General features: G+C 34.4%; 1 protein-coding gene across 1 annotated transcript in view; it reads left to right on the top strand.

The window, feature by feature from the left end:
* The window catches only part of TBC1D32 (TBC1 domain family member 32), a 125,517-nt gene extending 106,523 nt beyond the window's left edge, over positions 1 to 18,994 (top strand). Inside the window, exons 34-35 of the mRNA XM_081140074.1 lie at positions 3,473 to 3,661; positions 10,134 to 18,994. Coding sequence (XP_080996200.1) covers positions 3,473 to 3,661; positions 10,134 to 10,253 — 309 coding nt within the window. The 3' untranslated portion in view covers positions 10,254 to 18,994. The remainder of the gene's footprint in view (positions 1 to 3,472; positions 3,662 to 10,133) is intronic.
* The last annotated feature ends 5,883 nt before the right edge of the window (positions 18,995 to 24,877 follow it).

Genomic DNA, 24,877 nt, shown 5'->3' with positions numbered 1-24,877 from the left:
TTTATGGTTAAGGTTATCTTGATCTTGGAGCTTATTTGACCTGTTTATGTGACATACTTGATAGGTTTCTTAATAGTATACTATCCTTCATTCCCTTGTATTTGTCCTACTGGAAACCTTTTGCTCTTAATTAGACGGTAGTTTTCTTAATATGACATGTGCTTTTATACTTATTTTGAAGAGCCCTTATGTCATTTATTACATTTACTTTTATCAGGTTACTACACCTGCTGAGTTTTAAATTTCCTAACAATTAATAAGAAGTCTAAAAATAGCAAGGAATTTCATGTCTTGGAAAGAAATACTCTTCCTCAGCCAATTCTAGCTCTTACTGTATATGTACCTAAAGCATTTCTGGGAATTTTGAATCACAAAATGTTTAATTCTGTTTGAAAGTAGTTACTTAAATATTTACTACAAGCTCAATAATCCATTCTTTCAATTCTAAAAAACTAAGCCAGGGAGCAGTAGGTTCTTGAGATTTTCTTTTTGCCATTTTAGTCTTGATTAATACAATGTGTATTATCTAATACCTCCAGTCATTTACTAGTTCCTAACATATATCTTTATTTTACAAATAGATTACCAAAGACTGGGAAAAACTTGCAGTGCCTCAGGTCCTAACTGTATCAATTTGGCATCTATTATTTTGGCATCTCTTTATCAATTTGATAAATTTTTATCAATTTGAAACTGCTTACATGTAGCAAGCAGATAAAAACTACGTTATTACTATCTAATAAAAATACTGCATTATTTCTCAGCAGTAATATTATGTTTCTTAAATTATCTAATTTAAAAATGCCTTTTTAATGGCTCGCTTTGTGAGCTAATCATTTTGTCTAAAGTATATATCATTGTTTTGTTGATAGTATTTTCCATTTTATTATAATATAGAATGTGAAAACTACTTGTAAGTAACTAAATGGGTATATGTGGTTAAGTAATTATTTGGATACAAATTTTGTACTTAAAAGCTTATTCATTTTGACCTAATTAGAAGCAGTGCTTTTTGAAGTTAATTTATAGACACTATGGGTTTGGGATTGGTTGATTAATGAAAGATTTGTGGGCAGGTTGCTAAATAAAATATGCAGTTCTCTAGAGTAAAAATAATAAGTTCAACTAGAATACAAAAAAAGTTAAATATAGTTTAAAATATATATTTGTTGATTAGAATTCCTTTTAAGAGTAACTGAGTGTGGAAAGGAAATAGAAATTCAAATATATATTCTTTCCTTTTAAGTGAACATAAAATCACATGTTCTAGTTAACTTTTTGACCAAATTTACTTTTGTTAAAAAACTTTCCTTATTGAATTATTAACTTTCCTGGCTTAACTGTAACATATCTTTAAGATTTACCTCTCATATTTTCTTTGGGACATCATATGGCATATCATTGAGTATTATACTGTACTATGTCAGCAAGTGGGCTAACATGGATAAACCTCATTAGGGTGTGCCCCAATCCAGTATGAGTGGTGTCCTTATAAGAATAACAAATTTAGACACAGACATGTATGGAGGGAAGACTGTGTAAATATGAGAAAAGGCTGCCATCTACAAGGCAGAGGAAGAAACCAACTCTTCTGATACCTGGATTTTGGACTTCTCCAGAATTGGGAGAAGATTAATTTCTGTTGTTTAAGTCACCCAGTCTCTGGTACTTTCCTATGGTAGCCCTAGTAAACTAATATAACATGTTAAAGGCAGTTAAAAGTGGAATCAGCATCCCAAAAAATTGAATCAAGGGCATTACCACTGAGGGAAGATTTCCTTTATTGAACCTGTCTTCTCCTATAGCTTTGTCTTAGAGGGTGGGAGGAGTGAATAAAAACAAGGGGAATAATAGATACCAAATTGATACAGTAAGGGTATAAAAACTAATTTTAAAAGGACAAAATGATAGAGCAAAAGAAAATTTGTGTCTCTCTATATTTTGTATCTGTGATAAATTGAGACAAGCCACCATATCTGTTCCCATTCCCTCCTCCTGCCCCCTAAGACAAAAGTATAGGAGAAGACAGGTTCAATAAAGGAAATCTTCCCTCAGTGGTAATTTGTTGATCATTAATGAAAACTAAAATACCAGAAAGTAATTGGTTGTCTTAATATCCCAAGACTGCAGTATCAAAGTGTTATCAACTGGGCTGCTTAAAACAACACAATTTTTTTGTCTCACAATTTTGGAGACCAGAAATCAAAATCCAAGGATTGGCAAGGCTATGTTGCCTCTGAACATATTAGGAGGAGAACTGTTTGGTGCTTCTTTCCTAGCTTCTAGTAGCCTTAGATGTTTCTTGGCTTGTAGATGCAGCAGTCATCTGTCTTCATGCGTGACATTCTCTATGCATGACTTTCCAAATCTTCCCTCTGTGTGTGTCCCTTTGTCCAAATTTCCCCTTTTTCTATGGGTGCCAGTCATACTGGAATAGGGTACACCCTATGACCTCATTTTAACTTGATTACTTCTGTAAAGACCTTTTTTCCAAATAATGTCACCTTAACAGATACTGGAGTTAGGACTTGGACATAATTTTTGCAGGAATACACAATTCCATCCATAACATTAAGGTACCAAAATGTTAACAATGTTAATTTCTGTGTGATTGTTTTTTTTCTTTCTTAAACTTTTCTGTTTTTCCACAATGGACATGTATTTCTTTTATAATCTGAGCAAATGTTATTCAAAAAGTAAGAGAAATGATTCTTTTAAAAAGTCTCATTTTTAAATTATTCTCTACATTAGCTCTCAGTTTTTGTTATATAACTCTGTTTGGTTTTAAATTGTTTTCTGATTCAGCAAGAGTCCATTTGCATTAATGTAACATTTAGCAATCTGCTATCTGCATAATTATACATCTGTGATTATAGGTAGGATAGAAAAAATTTCCACTCTGAATTAAAATAGTCTCTCAGCATTTGTTATCTGTACAGAGCAGACTGGTGCTATGGATAAGAGGGGGACAAGATGAGTAAAGAAGGCAGTTAGCAACAGGCATTGGAACAGTGTGAACACCATCAGTTGCCCCCAAGTCCTGAGTCCCAAGGCCATGAAAGTTTTCTCATGCATAAACAAATAGGTGGAACATACTTGTTAGGCTTATGTGCAGAATGTCTTTCTATTTTGATTAAATGCTAAGCTCTTCATTGGTTTTATGTGAGTTATTGGTTATTGCTTTTTTTTTTTTTTTAATATGGCTTTATTGATTTCAGAGAGAGGAAGAGAGAGGGGGAGAGAGAGATAGAAACATCAGTGTTCAGAGTCATTGATCGGCCGCCTCCTGCATGCCCCCTACTGGGGATCCAGCCTGCAACCCTGGTATGTGTCCTGACTGGGAATCAAACCGCAATCTGGATCATAGGTTGATGCTCAGCCACTGAGCTACACCAGCTGGGCTGGGTATTGGTTTTTGAAAGTCAGATATGGTCTTACAAACTTTCTGATAAACTGATTTCTTTTTTTCTAGATTTGTCTGCAATGGATAACTCAGTGTTTTTGGAATTATTTAGACTGGATAGAAATCTGTCATTATATTGCTACTTGTATTTTCCTTGGTCCTGATTATCAAGTGTATATCTGTATAGCTATATTCAAACATCTACAACAAGACATTCTACAGCATACTCAGACCCAAGATCTGCAGGTTTTCCTAAAAGTAAGTGTCTTCATATCTAAAGGGAAAATAATTAAGAGTTAATAGCTAACTTTTACAGGGTGCTTAATGTCAGATGCTTTTCTAGACTCATCTAATCCTAAAAACAGTCTTTTGAAGCAGGTACTATTATCATCCTCATTTTAGAGATGAGGAAACTGAGCCACTGAATTAAGTAAATTGCCCAAGATTATGCAGGTGGTGATGGAGCTGCGATGTGAAGTTAAGTTGTCTGGATCCAAAACCTTGCTTTTAACTACTGTGCATGTCAAAAGACATGCTGTTTTTATATTTCTATATTTTAGTCAATTAAAGTTCAAGTTACTGTGTTAATACAGAGGTTTAATACTTTTAAAAAACATTTAATATAATTTCTTATGTTCATATTCTGTATTTTTCTAAACTTCCAGCTAATCTTTGTAAAAGGTTTTCTTGAAAGATTATTCTAAAACCCCTTTTTAAAAAGTCATTACCATATATAAATTAATATTTTAAAACTACATAGTTGCTTCCTTTCTAGTTTACAGTAATGTGACTTTTAAAGCTCTGGACTTTAGGAAATACATGATACATATATATATATGACCCTGTGTGCAATTCTTGATGGCCGCCCAACTCTGTTTAAGTTAAAATATTTTCTTGAATTTCAGGTATGTTTCCCTCCACCTGTTACCTTCATGATCCCATAGGCACGCACTGACACACATGCCAAAACCAATATTTATCATTTGCTAGTTTTCCTCTAGGTCAGTGACTGATTTCTGTGTAAGTTGATTTTATTTTTATTTTTTACCAGTACATATTTGTCTGAGCTATTTTCCATTTAATGATGATTTTTCTGTAAATAAATGTCATTGATCATTTAAAATTGCCAAAATACCAAATATTTTTATTTTAGAAGTACTGAACTCAAAGGTCTCAAATTTCCTACATATATCACTAGAATTATGATCTCAGAAACATTCTTAATGAAAAAGTATACTGAGACACTGGTTGTACACGTAGGAGGAAAACTTAGGTAGAAAAAGAAAAAAAGGACCTGCAAGAGGTAATCTGGAGTACAGGGGTGGTTAAGCAGATGGGAGTTATATTGAGGACAAAACGTGAATTCCTTTTCCGTAAGGGATGTTTTCATCAGCTACATCATCAGTTATAGGAGCTTCAGTTTCTGAAATTTTCCCGAACTTTGATACTTGTGTATCCCCGAACCTATAGTTCTCTGTCCTCTTATCCTACTTTAGTTTTTCTGACAGTGTTTGTCACTAGCTGAAATTATTTTATATCTGTTTTTGTCACTCTTCCCCAATGTAATGGGTAAGCTCCACAAGAGCTTTGATTTTGTCTGTTGTTTACTAATGTATTATCAATGCCTGGAACAGTACCTAGTACCTAGTAGGTGCTAAATAAATACTTGTTGGTAGAATAAATACAGATTGTAAATAAATATAAAGGGAAAGATGAATGCATTTAGTTTTATTCACATTGAATAACAAACATTACCAAATTTTTCAAATGATTGTCACTTACCTTCCTTCCTGCCAGAAGTGCGTCTTTACCTTTCATCATCTTTAAATCTGAGTAACGGTAGTGATTATTGCAATTTCATCTCTGTCTTGACTACTGCCAGGAAAATTGTTTGCAAATGGTGACCTCTTTAAATGTGTACCAAACTCTGTTGTGATCTTCTCATAATGGTATCAATTTAAAGTGGAAGAAATTTTAAATGAGAGGAGAAAATTATCTTTACTAAGTCGTATTTGAATTACTAAAATTTTAATTGAATTGGTTTAGATCCAAATTAAGGACATGCTGGCAAAGAATTAATTGTTAGTACTTGTCCTGGAACGAACCTTACTTCTTACTCCTGCTGCTTGCAGTCGTCTGAGGGATTAGAAAAAATGCCTGTCAGATACCAACTTCACTTCACTTTTTGTGTTATTTTCAGCAGGTAGGTCTCAGCTTCACTAGTCTCTTTTGGTAGGCAGTTATTTTTCTAGTGAGATCAATTCCAATGTAGTTTATTTAAATATGCATTTATATACCCCTTGTTTGCAAACCACATAAACTTCTGTATACCATTTTTCACTTACTGACATATTAGCCAATAATGAAATTTTGATTAAGGAAGTGATTTTTATACGTCTTTCGGCAGATCCCTTAGGTCAGGAATAACTATATGATTAAAAAATTCCTCATTTAACTATAGTAATAGGGATTAAACCTTGGAAATTATGCTTTATACTTTCTGATCTAAAATCTCAGCACTGCCTGGCTGGGCATGGCTCAGCGGTTGAGCCTCGACCTATGATCCAGGAGATCACAGTTCAGTTCCCTGTCAGGGCACGAGTCCAGGTTTCGGGCTGATCCCCAGTGGGGGGCGTGCAGGAGGCAGCTGATCAGTGACTCATCATTGATGTTTCTCTCTCTCTCCCTTCCTCTCTTCTGAAATCAATAAAGATATTTAAAAAAAAAAAATCTCAGCCTAGTACTAAGGGAGAAAAAAACCTTAACAATTCTCCATGTTCTTGTCACAGCCATGATAATATATTTTTTAATTACTTTATTTTCTGACTCTACATATTTAGTAATGATTGTTTCTGAGAGGAAAGGATCTGAAGTAGAATAGACTTTTACTTGTTGTTATATATGTTTGTATGTGTTTATATTGACGTTTTTTATTTTCAAAGAATGGGCTCATACTTCTTTTATAATAAAACTACTTTTTAAAAGGAAATTGACTCATTATATAAAAGTTGATAAAACAAACATCTGACTGTTGTAAATAAGTTCAAATAATTGGGCCCAAATGAATTAGTTTCCAGTATATTGAAAAACCACAAACATGTTATGTTTTCCACTATTATCAGTTATGAGAAACTTCAGATAATGAGGTGGTTCCAGAAGATTGAAAATATGCAATTTTTTTCCTGGTTTACGTTTCATGTATTGACAGAAAGTGACATGTAGAAGCCTAAAGAGAATACCAACCCATTTGTATTCATTTTGGCTTCATAGACCAGAAGGTTGTGAACACTACTAGGCAACCCAGAGTTACTTAAAAAACAAAACAAAAAACCTGTTTATTTTTCCTCTTTTGATTAAACCATTAAATATTAGATTAGATGAATATCGTGAGTATAAGTTGATATCAGCAAGGTATTGTCTTTTTCACAATATCCTTGCAGACTCAACAGAAATATGGGTTGGACGATAGATCATCTAAGTGCATTATTCCCACACTATGCTGATTAATAGATTAATGCTGAGCTAGATGACAACTTCTGAAGGTATGCTAAAGAGCTTAATCCTTAGACGTGGATTCCTAAACATTTTTATCTGTGACAGATGATGGTTTAGGAAATCTGGAGGCATCACACTTCCAGAGAGAAAACCATCATCTAACAAAATAAATATTCTCAAATATTTCAGCAAGCTTGAAAGCCTAGAGTTGTTTTTTGTTCATGCAGTCATCCCCTCTCCCTCGCCCCCTCCACCCCCCACACACAAGACACAGATACCGACACAGGTTTATTGAGAGTTAGTTTAGTAGTGCTTCAGAAGACCTTCTGTTTTAGGTCACTGGCTGTATTGCATTCCTCTCTAGCAGGCTAGTAGGCTGGCAGTGATCTTGATTTTAGTTTGTGAAATCAACCTGGGGAACAAACGTCACTGAAATGCCAGGCTAAGAAAAGATTGCCTTCCAGTGAAAACTAGGCTATGAAGGCTCAAAATACTTAATTAAAATGCTTCAACTAAATCTTGCATATTATGGCAAAATCAGTTTTAAATTATGAAATATCTGATTAATTTTATCCCAATCAGTTAATTGTCAAGAGCGATTTTTGTGTGTGTTGCTATTGCAGCTGTTGTTCCAGGACATGTTGACAGGGTAAGAAATGGGGATTAGACTGAGAAAAACCAATTGAATGCTGAGTTTTAAAAGACAAAAGTATACATAATATTAAAAATAATTCACTAGCTGAAGGAATAGATATAACATGTTCAGTATCATGTCATCTGTGGTTTATAGATGTTTCCTGCATTGTCCTTCTATCACTTGAGGTCACCTGAATTAAAATTCTGGCTCTGCCACTAACTATAAACTGGGGCACATTGCTTAACCTCTCTGTGCCTCAGTTTCTTCATTTGTATAATTGGATGTGGAGTAATGCCTATTATATTAGGTTGTTGGGGAATGAAATAATAGCTGTCAAGTACTTCTAAAATATTGTCTGACACATTGGAAGTTCTTAAGAAAAACATTTGAGTTTCTACATTCTTGTTCCATACCTCTCCTGCCTCGTTCTTCCTATTTAAGGAAGAGATGTGTAGAGAATACAGCAAAAGAAACAGGGTTTTCTACCGAGTCCTTAGCTAGACTATATACTTTTGCTCCCTTTTTTCCCCTCCAGCCCCAAGATGTCTAGTATATCACATCATAGTAGTACCTGGCATGTTATTTTGGATATTAACCCTTTGTCGGAGCTGTTGTTTGCAAATATATTCTCCCATTCAGTTGGTTGCCTTTCTGTTTTGTTGGTGGTTTATTTTGCTGTGCAGAAGCTTTTTAGTTTGATATAGTTCCATTTGTTTATTTGTGCATTTTTTTTCCTTGTTTTTGGGTCAAATTCATGAAATGTTCTCTACAACCAGGGTCCATAAATTTAGTACCTATGTTTTCTTGTGTGTAATTTATTATTTCAGATCTTGTATTTAGGTCTATGATCCATTTTGAATTAATTTTTGTACATGGGGACAAAATGTAGTCTAGTTTCATTCTTTTGCATGTGGCTTTCCAATTTTTCCAGCACCATTTAAAGAGGCTTTCTTTTTTCCATTGTACAATTTTGGCTCCTTTGTCAAAAATTACTTGCCCACGTACACGTGGTTTTATTTGTGGGCTCTCAGTTCTGCTCCATTGGTCTGTGTGTGTTTTTCCGCCGATACCGTGCTCATTTGAGTATCCTCACTTGGTAGTATAATTTAAAGTCAGGGAGTGTGATACCTCTGGCTTTGTTCTCTTTTCTCAGGATTGGTTTTGGCTGTTTGTGGTCTTTGTGGTTCCATACAAATATGATGATTTTTTGTTCTATTTCTTTAAAATATGTCATTGGAAATTTGATGGGGATTGCATTAAATCTATATCTTGCTTTGGGTAATAGGGACATTTTAACTATGTTGATTCTTCTAATCCACGAACATGGGCTATCTCTATTTCATTTGTGTCTTTTTCAGTCTCTTTTAATAATTCATTGTAGTTTTCAGTATATAGGTCCTTCCTATCTTTTGTTAATTTTTTTCTGAGGTATTTTAATTTTTTGTTGCAATTGAAAAAGGAATTTTTTTTTTCCATTTTTCCTCTGTAGTTTCATTGTTATATATACGAAAACAGTGTATTTTTGTACATTGATTTTGTATCCTACAACTTTACTGTATTTGTTTATTGTTCCTAATAGTTTTTTGGTGAAGTCTTTAGGGTTTTCTACATACAGAATCATGTCATCTGCAAAAAGTGACACTTTTACTTCTTCATTCCCAGTTTGGATGCTATTTCTTTCTTTCTTTTTCCTGATTGCTTTGGCTAAGACTTCCAGACTGTGTTTAATAAGAATGCTGAGAGTGGACATCCTTGTCATGTTCCTGATTTTAGCAGAAAAGCTTTCAGTTTTTCACCATTGAGTATGATATTAGCTGAAGGTTTGTCATATATAGCCTTTATTACATTGAGGTACTTTCCTTTTATACCCATTTTATTGAATATTTTAATCATAAATGAATGTTGTATCTTATCAAATCCTTTTTCTGCATCTGCTGATAAGAACATATGGTTTTTATCCATTGTTAGTTAATGTGGTGTATTGCATTTATCGATTTGAGTATGCTGAATGATCCTTGCGCCCCTGGAATGAACCCCATTTGATCTTGATGTATTATTATTTTTAATGGATGTCCCTACTGTCTGTATTTTTGAGTGCCTCATTTGGAACACTAACCATTAAATTTGAAATTAGTATACACATACACAGTACTAACATTATGAGTTAGAGACTATTGAAGATTTTATGAACAATTGCTATAAACAGATATTTCTTGCAGTATTACAGTATCCTTTGATAAAAAAAGCTTTAGGGTTTTTACTAATTACAAATACGAACAATCATTCTATAATTGAAACTTTATTATATCTAAAATATTAGGAAGATTTCATTATCTAAGAGTTTGTTTTATTTTTTGTTAGCTGTAAAGCATTTTTGGTTTTGAAAACAGACAACCTTGTTTTTTATGGACATAATTTCTTGCTATCATATACATACACAGCCTACTAAATAAAAAACAGTTACACATTTACTAGCAACATGAAACTCCTAGTCTGTAGATGAAAAAAGTGATACATCAACTATTTAAAATTTATAAACTTAGAATTGTGTGTCTTTATCTGAGCTAATGAACTGTTCCCTATATATTTTTTTGACAGGAAGAAGCACTGCATGGGTTTCGAGTGAGTGATTACTTTGAATACATGCAAATTTTGGAACAAAACTACCGACCAGTGTTGCTGAGAGACATGCGGAACATTAGAGTGCAAAGCACATAGATCATGAAGTGCACAATTTAATTTTGTTTTATTTATTTTAAAAGGAAACAAAGGGATATGATTGTTTCCTATGTCCATAACAACATATACTTTGTGAATACACATATTATAAATCAGTATTGAGAGTTTATTAATATAATAATGTAGTCAAGTAAGCATTTACTCAGTTTTTTGACATGAAATGAATGCATTTTTATAAGATTGGTTTTTTGTATGGTTGTTTTAGAACCAGATCTAGCTAACTTATGGTTCTTTATGTCTAACAGGTATTCCTTATCTAGATCTCCTGCTTCACCATATGTTTAAAAAAATTTTCCAATGAGTTTGGAAAGAAGCAGCAATATTGTAAATAATTGTTTGACTAGCCAGAAAGAGTCCATAGAGACAAGGAAAAGACAGTTGTTTTATTTATTATTATTTTTTTGTCTGCACATATAAGGAAAATAGACACCACAACTGATTATTTGACGTGGAGGAACAAATGATATTTATCATGGCAAGTTGTAGGAAAAATGTCATCAGACATAATTGTTTTTCTAGGAATTGCTTTTGATACCTATATCAATTTATAATTTTCCATATGAAATCTAGTCTCTACATGGTTCATTTAAAAGATAGATTAGTTATTTCATACTGATAAGCATTTGATTCTCATTAGTTATGCATTTTCCTTGGTGATAGATTTGATTTGTACTGAATTGAAAACATTAAGGAGAATAGATTTCTAAATTATTTTAAATTACCAACACTATGTTTTATTTAAATAGAAGTCTCTGCTTCAATGGGATTAATATAATATGTGAGGGTCGATTTTTTTTATATTTTAACTGTCACATTTAATATATGAAAGATAATACATAGAATATTAAATTGTTAATTTTTCAGCCAGCAATTTCAACAAGCTTTTAAGTCAACCATTATAACCATTCTGAAGCTCTTTTTCCCTTTTCAACCAAAAATGAGTCATCCACAAACTCATTTTCCTTTTAGTCTGATGAAACAACTGGTACTGTACAGTTTTCAATTTTGTGGTATTTAGGCTATTACAATATCAACCGTCCAAAATCAGGTTTTATGCTGTAAATGCCAACAATAGCTTCTCAGGCATGGTGTTCCTAAAGGGCATTGAAAAAGTTGAGAAAAGAAAATTGAGCAAGTTAACTTGACATATTGCTCACCTTACCTCTGGCTGATATGAGTTAAGTAAGAGAGGCCTAGGTGACCCAAAACACCACGCTTAGTGTACTTTCAAACTTAATTTTGAAAAGCTTTTCCACGGAACCTGTATTACATGTTTATGGATCCATTTCCTTCCATTCTGTTCCGGAGTTATTGTTATTGGTCCTAAGAAACCTACAACTTTATTTCTTTTTAAAATCTCTTGTATGGGAATTGGAAATACGAATGGAGAAGCAGCTGTAACTTATTTTGTAATATCCATTGGTGATTTTGACTGGAAACTGAAGTAAGATCGAGATAATAATAATTACATTTTGGAAAAGTGACTTCAGCTGGAGCCAGAAGGCTTTGATTTTCATTTGATAAATAAATGTCTTATGAACAGTGACATAAACAATGAGCAATTTGGTGAAATAAATGCCAGCAATAGCTATTAACATGTTAGCTATTATATTGCTAACACTGTGATTTATTTTTGCACTTATTTTATTTTAAGAATACTCTTTAGAATAGAAATAAATACATTCCTATCTTGCTTCTCAGTTTTGTTTCCAATTATTTAAAGTATAAGTCCATAGGGCATATCTATTTCTAATTTTGAAGGATCTTATACATTTTAAAGAATTTATAATAAACTATTTTATGATACAATGTAAAAAAATTTGTGAAAAATTTAAGTACATATGTATAAATCTTTGAATACCTGTTTTCAAAACTTAATCTTTATAGTTATATAACCTTCTCATGCTATGTAAGCATCTAAAGTATATGGGAAGGTAAAGTAAGCCTCAGAAATTCATGTTAACTTCCCAACAAAATTCTACCTAAATTTATGATTATTAAATTATGGGGTGCTCTAATTTGCGCTTCTAAGTATTCGGTAAATTATGTCTATTACTATTTGCCATTATGTGGCTAGTTGGTAGCAGCATGGCCTGGAACCTTCAAGTTCAGTCCTCTTTCAAATGTATTATTTATTCCTTTAGTCACCTAATATACCTTAATTAAACTCCTACTGTGGATCAGGCACTTGGTTACCTATGGTTCTAATCTTTTCCCTTCAGGTTTTTCTGGGAGTAACAGATTATATTTTTCTACTTATGTTTTCCTTACTAGTTATAAAATTACAGAAAACAAATGAAAGCCCTGTACAGTCCAATATTAGGCATATTTTTGTAGTTTATCCAATTTTTCCATCTTCCTATTTTGAAAAGTTAATTGTTCATATTCTACATTTAGTGATGGAGACCAGATTGATATATAGTAGATCATCAGTGTAATGTTGAATTGTTTTATATTTTCAAGCGATAAAATAATATTTCCTTTTATGTGACATAGAATTTTACTAATGTTCTTTGTAACAGAATTGACAAAGACTTTTTTCCAGCAGGATATTAGGAGAGTTATTGTCAGTGCCAATATATTTACTTATCTGATGAGTTTAAACAAGGTCAGTGCAGTTAGCCTCTTGTAAACCCTAAATTTTTAGCACTAACAATATTTTAGCTTTTAAAATTAGTTAACTTCTTTGGTGTGTTTCCCATCCCATATTCTTCTCTTGGCAATAGGACACTATGAAATTCTAAGTACCATGGAAATAATTAGACTGTCATGTCTGCTAATAGAGTGCACTTGAGAGACATTGGGGGAGACAGTTATTAAAATGTTGGCTGTTAAAGTTTGATCATCTAATCCAGGATTTAAATGTTGAACTGCTATTATCAGAATATGTTATCTGCCATTTTTTATTGAATAACACATTTTTATTTAGCCCTTTGTTAAAATGCTAAAGTTCGTCTCTTATAGAGCATCTCTAAAATATAATCCTTTTTTTTACAACATCAAATATAATTAACTATAGTTTCACTGGAGATCATCAGATAAAGGAAAACAAAATGCTTTTTTGGTCATATGATCCCGTATTGTGTCCATAACTGCCCATATTTTTCTTCTTTCTACACTTTTAACTTCTTTCAAAGCAAAATTTTCAAATTAATATTTTGCTTAATATCATGAAATTATTTTGACTTGAAAAATGTATTCATTAGAATGGATGAGGGGTATGGCACAGACTGGTGATGTTCACCAGTCCATTTCCACTTCCTGGGCTAAGTATATTGCAGGGCATCTGATCAACTTAACCAATGTTAATGAGCAAACCAAAGCATAAATAGCAGGTGTGCCTTCTCTGTGAGCTTTCTTTTCTCTTTCTTGGTGCCCCTGGAGCCTGGATGCTTGAATTTGTGAAGAGCAAAATCTCCTACCAAACCACACTGGACAGTAACCTGATGAAGAAATCAATCTTGCAATAAGTGGCTGAAATCATATGGTTGTTTATTATTGTCTAGCATTAAATACCCTGTCAATTTCTTGGAGTCTCCCCATTCCTGCCCCCCCTTTTTGGATAAATTTTGATGCGTCTAGATGGGCATGTTCTTAATTTCATAGTGTTTTATTAGATTCCATATTGAGAATCTAAGTGTATTATCTAGTAATTACAATTAAGAGAGTTTCTTTATATCCTTCATTGATGTTTTTACCAATTAGCAAACAGTTTTGTGGATATAATGGATACCATTTGACTAGCCAGATATGTGTACTGTCATGGAAGTCTTGTTTCTGTAGATGAAGGCTAGGACATCTAAAGAGAGCCATTAGGGTAGCAATCTCATCAGTGAACTTAAATTTGATCACAGTTATATACTTTGGATATTATTCTACATGATAATTTTTAACATATGTAACCTAATTCCACTTTCTTTATTTTGACAGAGTCATTTGTACACTGAAAAATATTCCCAAGTTATATAGTCTACAATAAATGTAAAACCACTGCCGACTGGAAAGTTAACAGGAATCAGAAAAGGCAGTTGAGAGTGCAAATGGGAGGGTATTTCAGTTGGGCTCAGGATTGGCAGGAAGACTACACCAACACACACGCGGGTAAGATAAGGTTAAATTAAATTCCTGATATATTTAGCCAAGGATGTAGAAAGTTACCGGGAGCGAGGAGGCCGTGCTGAACCGGAGTAGATGCAGCATATGGAGCGTAGGTTCTCTTGGCCCCTAAGTCAGTGATAAGGGAGCTCATCTGCCAGTGCATCTGCAGTGTGGTGTAAGATTAAAAAAACCTCTCGTTCCCATTATTTTATGTTTTGAGCTTATATCATTATTCAAAAAGAGCTTGTTCAAACTATTCATGTTCCTCTGGTTGAATAAATGTTTACTAACTTTGGTCCTGCTGGTCCTTGACCCAAACTTCACATTGAGACGACATCCCCACCCTGGGGAGAAAGCTGAACTGGGGCTCAGGTGTCCATGAGGAGTGCCTCAGCCCTGGGCTCACCAGGGTACCAGAAAGCCCAACTCTCCCCAAAGAGTTAAATGCAGAAAACAAACACAACAAAACAAAAACAGAGAGAAATAGAAATCACAGGTCTAGCTGAGTACAGAGTATGCCTAATATCATTACCGAAAAGACAATAACTCCAAGGAAAATTATCAAAAATACCCTGTATTTTGTATAGTGATTTATCTTTTTTGAAGTACCTGTATGCACATCTCATCTGATGCGCAAAACATCATAAAACGTGTTTCTCATAAAAGAACTAAAACATTCAGCAACTTTAGAACAAGAATCTATTCAAGAGAGAATGAACACTGCTAAATTTTTCTAATGAAGTAATTATTTCAAGCTGTGTTTCTTAAGAAATATTAAGTAATTACGTTTATGAGAGTGAAGCTAAAATAAAGCACTGTTCAGCCTCTTCTTGACTGTATAAAACAACCATAGAGCAGATGAAAAGGTGTAACCTTGAAAGGCCACCATCTTTACTATTTTTACTTTGTGAGAAGGTCTTGACAATAGGCTTAGTGCTGTTTTACAATGCTGTTTTAATAGCATTGGCCTTGGATAAAGCTGCTGCTTGGGAAATGTGTTATCAGTACCTCTTCTCCATCACCCGCCAGCCCTCCCACCTGTTTATTTACATTAATTCTCCCTGGGGAGCCAAGTGCTTTGACCCTTTCTCGTCTCCTTCCAGGCCATCCCTGTTCTCTATTCCATGGGCTAGAGCTTTACCTAACTTTAATTTCTTCACGTTTAATCATATCACATAGTGCAGTGAGGGACACTAGGGCAAAATGTCAAGAAGCACGTATTCTAGTTCTTGTACCGTGAGCGACTGACCATGACATCTCAACACCTGCATGGTTGTGACCTCATTTCTCCCCGTGTCCAACAAGGGTGCTGAGTGATATGACCCTTGGGATTGTCCTAGACTAGCTTTTGGTTCTGATATTCTGTGTCATCTTACCGAAGCTTAATTCACCACGAGGCACAGATGGCTGATAAAGTTTCAGGTGATCCCCTTCCCAGATTCCATTGACGTTTTCAAAATAAACATTAAATGAGATTATAAAGCAGCAAGTGCTGTGGGCATACTAGGCACTAAAATATGCATTTCTCATTAAAAGGACTATTGGTGAGAGTTATGTCAGTTATCACTGATTGCTCAGTGATACATTTATTGTAAAGTCAGTGGAAACTTAGCATTGTATAAACACACATGCACTTTAGTTCAAATAAAACATTATTTTTGTGCTCATTTTGGCAGCACATAGGCTAGAATAAAACATTATTTTAAGCTAATTCGAGAGAATGTGGTAGCCCTGAGATGCTCTTTTTCTACAGATATATCAGTAAAACAAGTCTGAGCTCTTTTTGAGTCTGGTTTATAATCATAACTAACCATTACTTAATGGTTTTTTGACACTTCAAAAATGATACTCAAGTATTAATTAAGGAAGGCTGTCTTAAAATAATTTGCCTTTGGATATAGAAAACTGAAAAATTGCTGCCTTTTAGAACCCCTTATACATAGTGAGAGTCCATCATGACTTAGACATGATGTAGCTTCATCTTATTCCCATTCTCTTTAATTTCAATTTAAATAAAATCCCTAATCGACAGTAAAACCATTTTTAGCATAGAGATATAGGGGAAGCTAATTCTTTACATGAATGCCGCAAGGCAAGATTTGAAGACATTACAGTAACTTTATCAGTGAATTGAGTTTTAAGGATATTAAGCGCTCCGGAAAAGAGTAGAAAAAGCCATCTGTTTAGGTCCCTTTTTTTCTTTTTGATGGCAAAATTGCTAGTACAGATAAGGTTGGAAAATGAAGAGAAACTATAGTGCTTAGATTCATAAAATTTGTGTTGAACAGTGTTTAATGGAAAGCAATAGTATCAGTAATAAGTCATCTTTTTAAAATATTGAATATTTGAAAATTATTAAGATAGAAATTTAAAATTTTGTACTTCAAAAAGGAAACCTCTAGAACAATACTTTTATGTATAGTTGGCAGATAAGCAAAGTGTTGGAAAGCAATCTGGAAACACCTATTAAAATTAAATACATATACTTTTTGACCCAGCAATCCCTCTCCTAGGAGGTGATTCCCACAGACTAAAGTCGCCCACATGAGAGACCTTGGTACAATGATGTGTGTGGCTGCATTGTTCCTAGTGATGAAAAACCAGAAACAAAGCAGATGCCTGTTCATAGGAAAAGGGCTGACTACATCATGGTACATCCAGAGCTCTATCAGCTAACCTGAAGGATTTCCTTGAAGTATTCTTGAATGCAAAAATATGCATATGAGCCAATTTTTGTTAAAGCCTGTATGTGTATATATGTATTTGTGTATGAGTCAGAGTAAATTGTTATATGTGCACAAAGAAAAATATGGTAAAATACAAACTAGTTTGTTAGCATAAATGTAGTGGAGAATGCAGGATTCTGATATGCATGAAGGGAAAATTAAAAATAAATAAATAATAAAGTATAGCAGTGGAGTGAATAAAGGCAAGAAACAAAGCTCACAGCATCAACTCATATTTTTTTGGCTCAAATTTCCCTATCAGAAATTCTTACAACTCTTTAAGCTGTGAAAGTTCCTGTTTTGACTGAACAGTGTTTAACCACTGAGAATTACCAGAATATCAGCTTGTCTTGAAAAACCTTAGCTTTTGGAGCAAGGTGAAAAAAATTAAATAAGTGAGGCAATTGAAGGCAATGACGGGACTGAGGTCAAAATAACATGGTATGACTAAAAAAGAAGGGGACTGATTTCTGCATGTGAATAGACAGTCTTAATAACTTTATACTCATACTATTATACTTGTTTTAGGAGAGTATAAAACTGCAATGCTAAAATACTTCAAGTGATTAACAAAATAGTACAGTTAGAATGCTACTCAAATGGAAAACTTCTAAAGAGCTTGACAATGGTTATAATGACTATTGACCTTAGAGGCCCATTCATTTCTGGAAATCTGGGTCAGCCTAGCAGCCAGTGGAGTTCTTTGTCTATAAGATTTCCTAAGCAGTTTTAAGAAACAATGAAGAAAAGATGAAAACTGATGATCATGTGTGCAAATATCAAAGTCTTGGTTAATGAAGTTTGGCCAAGATCAGGGCAGAGTACTCTCTACAGCTCAAGTTTCAGTAGACTCCCCAAGCACCTGTGGCCCCTCAGGACACAGGGTAATTGTTATTGAGTCTAAATGTGGGAAACGGGGGCGGGGGGGGGGGTCACTCGAACACCCCAGCCTGGTTCTTGAGGGTTGTGATATAACTTCCTAAAATAATATAGCTACTTTGGGTGGAACAAAAGGTTCAACACTTAGAAATCCAATTCTCTAAGGTAACTGAAATCAGTGTTCACACAGAGAGAAATTTCTCTATTGGGGGTGGAGGGGAGCTAAAGCTCCCAGGGGATGAGTTGGAAAGGGATGGTAGCACCCACAACACTGAATTTTTAGGAGTAACTAGAGAGTGATAAACTACTATTGCAGTAATAGCTGAGGCTGAGGAGTAGTAGGTTAGGAGCAATAGTGAATTGATGGGAGTTGAGATAATGTGAGCCCTTGGTATTGGTTGTCGCTGGGGATTTTCTGATTTTTCCAGTTTCATTTCAGGACGTGGTGGAGTTGAAATTTCTCTAACTTTGGGTCTGGAGATGAGTGCCTCCAGGATTACAATTAACAGAAATACATTTTTTTTCCCCCAATAAAGATGCCCCCACCAACAAAATTTAAAAGGAAAGGAAAAAGCAAGCTAAAAGTTTTAGAACTTGAACCTAAAACCATGGAAACTCAGGGCCCAGCTGAAAGCATAGTCAAAGGCTTCATATTCAATCAGATTCTGAACGCTACTTATAACTGACACTTGAAAAGGCATGTGCCTATTTATTTTGGTTATTTAGTCCAATTTCATTGTACTCACCGTAAGTGTTTTAAGAAAGAACAGAAAAGCCCAAAGTAATGAGTTTTTGTAAAGTTGTAAATCGGTACAATGGCCAAAAGCTATTGTTAGGTTGTTTTCTGTAGTGGCACAGACCACTTTTCCTCTGGAAAGCCATTGCTTGAAATAATTACTGACATTAATGATGCAAGCTCCTGAGTTTAATAGAGCTAGGTTTATGTTGTTATTCATCACTGTGCAAACATCTTCTATCTCCTCTACTATTAATAAAAATGTCCTTAAATGTTTTCAGATATTTTACTGACCCAGCAATTTATTTTAACTATAAGAAAACACCGAGCTAAAATTCCATCTCTCTGAGTTTTATGTATATTATGGTAGATTATACACACACACACATATATGTGCCAAGGCTTAACAACAGTGGATGCTAATAAGCTCCACACAACGTGCCATCTTAGTTTGTCATGTGTCATATGATCTCATATACAATAAATTGTTACTACTTAATAAATGCCCTGGTTCAATAAATATTTTTTTAGTCTTCTTAAAAGGCAGACATAACTTTGTTACATAACTTTGTTCAGAAGTGTTCTGCCTTTCCTGTTACTGAAGTGTAAGTAAGATTGATTTTCCTGAACTCAGTAGCAAACTGTGGGCCAAGAGAAACTTCTAGCTTCGTGGCTCTAGGGCTCCCTCTTCTGTGGATATTTTGAAGTGTTCAAAAAGCCCTTTCTGAGATGTGTCATCTTCCCATTTTTATGCGTACCATCCCTTTTCTAAGCCATTTCGTCCATCTTGCTGAACACCAAGGAGAATCAATTACTCTCGTAAGCAAAACAGTTGCTTTCTGGACTTGTCTCCAGCTCTGGGAAGAATCCCCAGCAGGGGTCTCACTGGCAGTACCCATATTCATGTAAGGTACCGAGAACCTGCTGCCCGACAGTCAGGGCCCACTCTTCATGGCCTTCCGCCGAGCGCTCACCTCCTCTGGCTGGCAGGGCAGACCCTGTTCTGCTCCTGGTACAACCTCTGGAAAAGAGCAAATGTTGAGGAAACTGAGATGGGTGATACTTTACAGAGATGGCTGGCAGATGAGTTATTAAGAGAAGGTCTAAATGTCCATCAGCAATTTCTTCTTAAGAAGAAATTTCCATTTTTCTCTTCTGTTCATAAGAAACCTATCCAGCAGGTAGGAATCCTTATTTTTTTCTTTTTTAAGGTAATGGTTGTGCAACTCAAAAGTCATTGAGCAGTAATACATGGAAGTCGATAGTTTCAAGACTCAAGGGGGGTGAAAAAATGGAAGCCCTCTCAAACCAGCTGTCAGCTCTGTGCTATTTTGGTAGCACTGGGCCCTGCACACTCAGTGGCCCAAACTTTTACAGGAAGTAGATGCCAAAAAATACAGTAAGCTTTTATTGCACATATTAGCTCTACTTATGCCATGAATATTTAAACAAACTCGAATGTTAATTGGAGCAACAAGAAAAATCCCATGCAGGTTTGCACCGAGAGTGGTGTGCGCTTCAGTTTGATTTTCTATTCAGGAGAATGCAGGCTCCTTCCATCTGTGTTCCACCCAGTAGTAGTAATAGTAGCAGTAAAAGGCTGATCAGTCCCTACTGAGAATGGAAACTATATGTGAGGAAAAGACTAATCCTTTTAAAGAACTAAGACCAAGATGAGTTCTTTAATTTACTTTTCCCCCCTTGATATCACGTGCATTTTTCATATATATATATGAACACCAAGGAGAATCTATCATCTGTCATCTATATCATCTATCATCTATATCATCTATCATCTATATCATCTATCATCTAGCTATATATTGTTGTTGAGCCCCTCTTCTCTGGGGTATTTTTATTTTTTAAGATAAAGTTTTTGGAATCATGGTGTAGTATCCGCTGTCTTGCACTGTGCCCAGTGTCTAGACACATTGTAGTATTTTAATGTTAAGTAAATACATAAGAAAATGTTGAGCTATAACATGCTCTATAATATTTAGACTTTAAAAAGACAGTATTCCTGGTTCTTTTGTTTAATGATGGCATGTAATTGACCCCAACTTTAGAAGTGCATAAAGAAATAGTTAAGGATGAAATGTCATGGTGTATATAACTTACTTTCAAATTTTTAGCAAAAAAATACATGAATATGGGAAAATGTAAATAATTGTTAAATCTAAGTTATGGGTGTACTGCTATTTATTATACACCTCTTTACTTTTCTGAGTGTTTGTAATGAAAATTACAAAGACAAGACAGAAGGAAAGGGGAGAAGAAAGGAAAAACATTAGCATTGTGTAATAGGAAAAGCAAAGCAATACATATAGAATCGGGGGCATAGCTTCTACCATATATGAAATTATGGGAAAGCCATGTAATTGCTCTGCATTTAGTTTTCTCATTTTTAAAACAATAACTACAATAAATTTTTACTACATATTCACCTGATAGTTAAAATCTAAAGACTGGCAAGAATCTGGAGGAAATGAACCCTATGTTGTTGCTGGTAGGAGTGTAAAACTGAACAACCACTTTGGAAACTGTTTAGCATCTCCTATGCATATGTGCAACCTATGGCCAAGTAATTTCACTCCCAGTTACAATAAAAGACAAAGTGCATATGTCAACAAAAACATATATACAAAATGTTCAGTTTTATTAGTAATAACACAAAACTGCAAACGACATCAACAGAACAGGTAAATACTGGTATATTCATACAGTGGAATCCATGCAGCATTACAAAATTTCCAAGTCTGCTACATGAGACTACGTGGGTGAAACATAGATGTTATCCTGACAGATAGTAGCCACACACAGACATATTTATTCTATGATTCTTTCTGTATAAAGCACAAGAATGGACAGAACTAACGTATAATAGATGAAGAGTGGAAAGCTTATGGGATTCTGAAATATTTTATATCTGATGGTGTGATTTACTCAGGCCCATATATATGTAAAAAAATTATGTTGTACATTAAAGACGAGAGTTCTTTATGCACTTTCCTGTATCTCTGCTATCCTTCAATTAAATAGAGTAAATAAAATTAAATATTAATATCCAAATCCCAGGAGGGAGGAACAAATAAGAGAACGGGAAGTTGTTCACTAAATTCTAAAACACTATACAAACTTTGTATATTATCGTTTTCTAAGCTGAACTCTAAAATTTTTACTAAAAGCAAGGGTCTGATTTTTAGGTTCTGGCCATTATCATTTGTACTGTTTGACCCACATTTTCCCTAAATCCAATCCATTTTGGCCTCGGCCTTGCCACCTTGTTCTTAAGTTATCATTTTCACTGTTCCATTGGTAGTGGAAAAATTATATATTTCTACTTATTTGTCATTAGCAAACTTGAATGCAACAGTTAGTTTACATGCCTGACATATGCCAAACACTTTGCTAGGCACTGGTGATACACATTTAAATAAGATGCTATCTCTTCTGTTTATATCTTCACATTTTAGTCAAAACTCAATTGTAATACAATTACTTGAGTACCACTAGATTCTATATTTTTTAAATGAAAGAAGCTAAAATGATTATACATAAAAAGCAAAACACATTTACCAAATATAATTCTCATTTACATATGAACTGAAGAACTAAGTGCATTTATCTTTATTTTGTTCCTACTGAGCTTCTTAAAGTTAAATGTAACTTTAGGTTGAATATGTTTGTTAAATAAGTTAAAATTATGAATTTCCAATTACTTAAAAATATATTAGACATGATAATCATTTAAAAGTACTTTTGAAACTGCAAATTATGCAGATGATTTTTTACAATACTAAAACTTCCTTAGAAATGTATAAATTGTATCTTATTTTAAGATAATTATTTAAAATTTCCATCTCTATCCTGTGTGTTCTATTTAACCTTCCATTTCTTCAGTAATCACTCAGAGAGTAAAATATTCTGTTATGCCTTTAATATTCTTAGACACATTAGCTTGTTTCTTAAGGTTGGAAGCTTGACTTTTAAATAGGAGATTTTAGTGCTTAAACCTTTCAATGTTCCTCATTGAAAATACTTGAATATTTTTAATGAGTAACATCTTGAATTAAGTACTCAGCTCTCAATATTCCCATCTTTCAAAGCACTAAGGTCAAAATGGTTTTTCAAGAAGTGTGCAAATGATGCACAATACACTGAACAGCATGTGATCCTTTAAACGAAACATTTGAAAACAGGGAAATCACTCAGGCACAGAGAGGCCCCGTTCTGAAAGGTAGTATCTTCCTAAACACCCAGTCTTTCTGTTCTCATCTCCCAAGGTTTCATTTCAGAAAAAAATGTTAGTTGACATTATAAACAGATGCTGGAAAGCACTCATCCAACTCATGAAAAATTCAGCATAGGCTTTAAGCAAACATAGCAAAATCACTTATTAGGGAAAAATTCGTAGCCTGATAGATGACCATGATTATGAGATAAATTATTCATTTCTCTTCACAAAGCAATCACCCAGTGAAGAGTCACTCGTTATTCACAGGCTGCCAGGGAGCGGGGTGAGGAGTGAGGATCTAGTGTGAGTGAGCAGCTTTGCCCTGTAAGCTGCAGAGAGATGCTCCACTGCCTGAGAGCGGAATGCAGAGTGAGGTGGAGTTGAAGCCACGGTAAACAGAGGCTGGGGCTGCAAGCCCACCGAGGAACCACTGACAGGTGAGTGTGTCAGTACTGTAGGGACAAACTGAATCGATGTGGAGTCATCAGAGCCCAGAAACGGATTCCTTCCAGAAGGTAAAGTATAGCTGCATTAGAGGTGTAAACAAAAGTTCAAGACAATTCTATTTTCAGACTTCCCAAGAACATGAGTAGGTTACATGTTAAGTATTTGCCAGAGACTAAACATTGAATTGATCATTCCTTCCATTAGATTATGCTACATTTCATACTCTTTAAGTATTAGAAAATCCTAAATACTGCATATGAAACAGATGACACAACATACAACTTGCAAGCAATGTGTTGATTTCAGCGAGTGATATGTACAAATTTAAAAATTGCCTGATGGTTATATCTCATCCAACTGTGCAAGAAAAAATGCTTTTCATTTGATCCAATTACACACCTCTTTCGTTTATACCAGTCAGTCGATATCTATGGCCTGCGTCGTTCAGTTGTATTTGAAGTTGGTTTTGAGCATGAGTTGTTGTTAGATGGCTCTGTCCTCTCGTATCTGCAAATAGTCATGAAGGGTGTAATAAGAGAGATGTCACCTATCTTAACGCAGGCGTTTCACCTTCTAGCTAGAAAATAATGTCTTCATAGCTCATGATCCATGACTCAGTCCTATTTTCTCTTGGGGTTTGTTTCTACCACAGAGTTATTACGTGGCTTATAGAGAAGACACTGCAATATGTTAGTTTATTCTGCAAGCAGAACTCAGCTCTTACCACACATTTATAATTGGGTCATATTCGGAAGTATTTGTCCCTCACACATAATCCACATTCCAATAGGTTCCACTGCTGCAGAGATGTAATAAGAGATCCAGTAGGAAATATGTGTCTTTATAAAAAGTAAATTTAGAAATATAGTTCCAACTCAGTAAAAAGTAACTCCCTATGGGGGAAACTGTGGAATATGACTACTCAAGTTACACATAAGATTAAAATAGCAAACCCCTACAAAATAATATTCAATTTAAAATAAATTGAAGTTCCAGTTCAATTCCCCCCGCCCTCCAATAAAACTCTATAGACTCAAACTGACAAGTCCAAATCTTCGCTAGAATTATGGAATTAGAGGAGCAGAACCATGGACATAAGAGTTGGCCTGGTCTGTCTTCCCACCTTGGTATATAATTACAGTAAAAAGGCCAAGTGAAAACTGGGTTTAGACTAAGTTCACCAAAGAATCCATTTATTACAAATGAATGCTTATGATTATAAAGACAAGGAACATGTACTGAAGAGGTTGGATTTAAACTTTATTCTGCTTATCTTTCCCTTTCTGCTCTGCATTGCCTTTAGAATTCTTTGGTACACAATTAATGGCCTTTTTATTATTAATGATTATTTTGCAGGTGGTTGGCCTTTAAAAACTTTTAAACTCTTTTAAAATGACTTATGTGAGGTGCATTTATTTACACTCTTTGCATTTAATAGTGCCCAAAACTAGGTGTGTATTAACATTTAAGAATTGAACAGTGA

Source organism: Miniopterus schreibersii, assembly GCF_964146895.1.
Source record: "Miniopterus schreibersii genome assembly, chromosome: 6".
NCBI classification, from domain to species: Eukaryota; Metazoa; Chordata; class Mammalia; order Chiroptera; family Miniopteridae; genus Miniopterus; species Miniopterus schreibersii.
The sequence above is the reverse complement of the archived record's forward strand: the minus strand, read 5'-3'. Positions and strand labels throughout refer to the sequence as shown.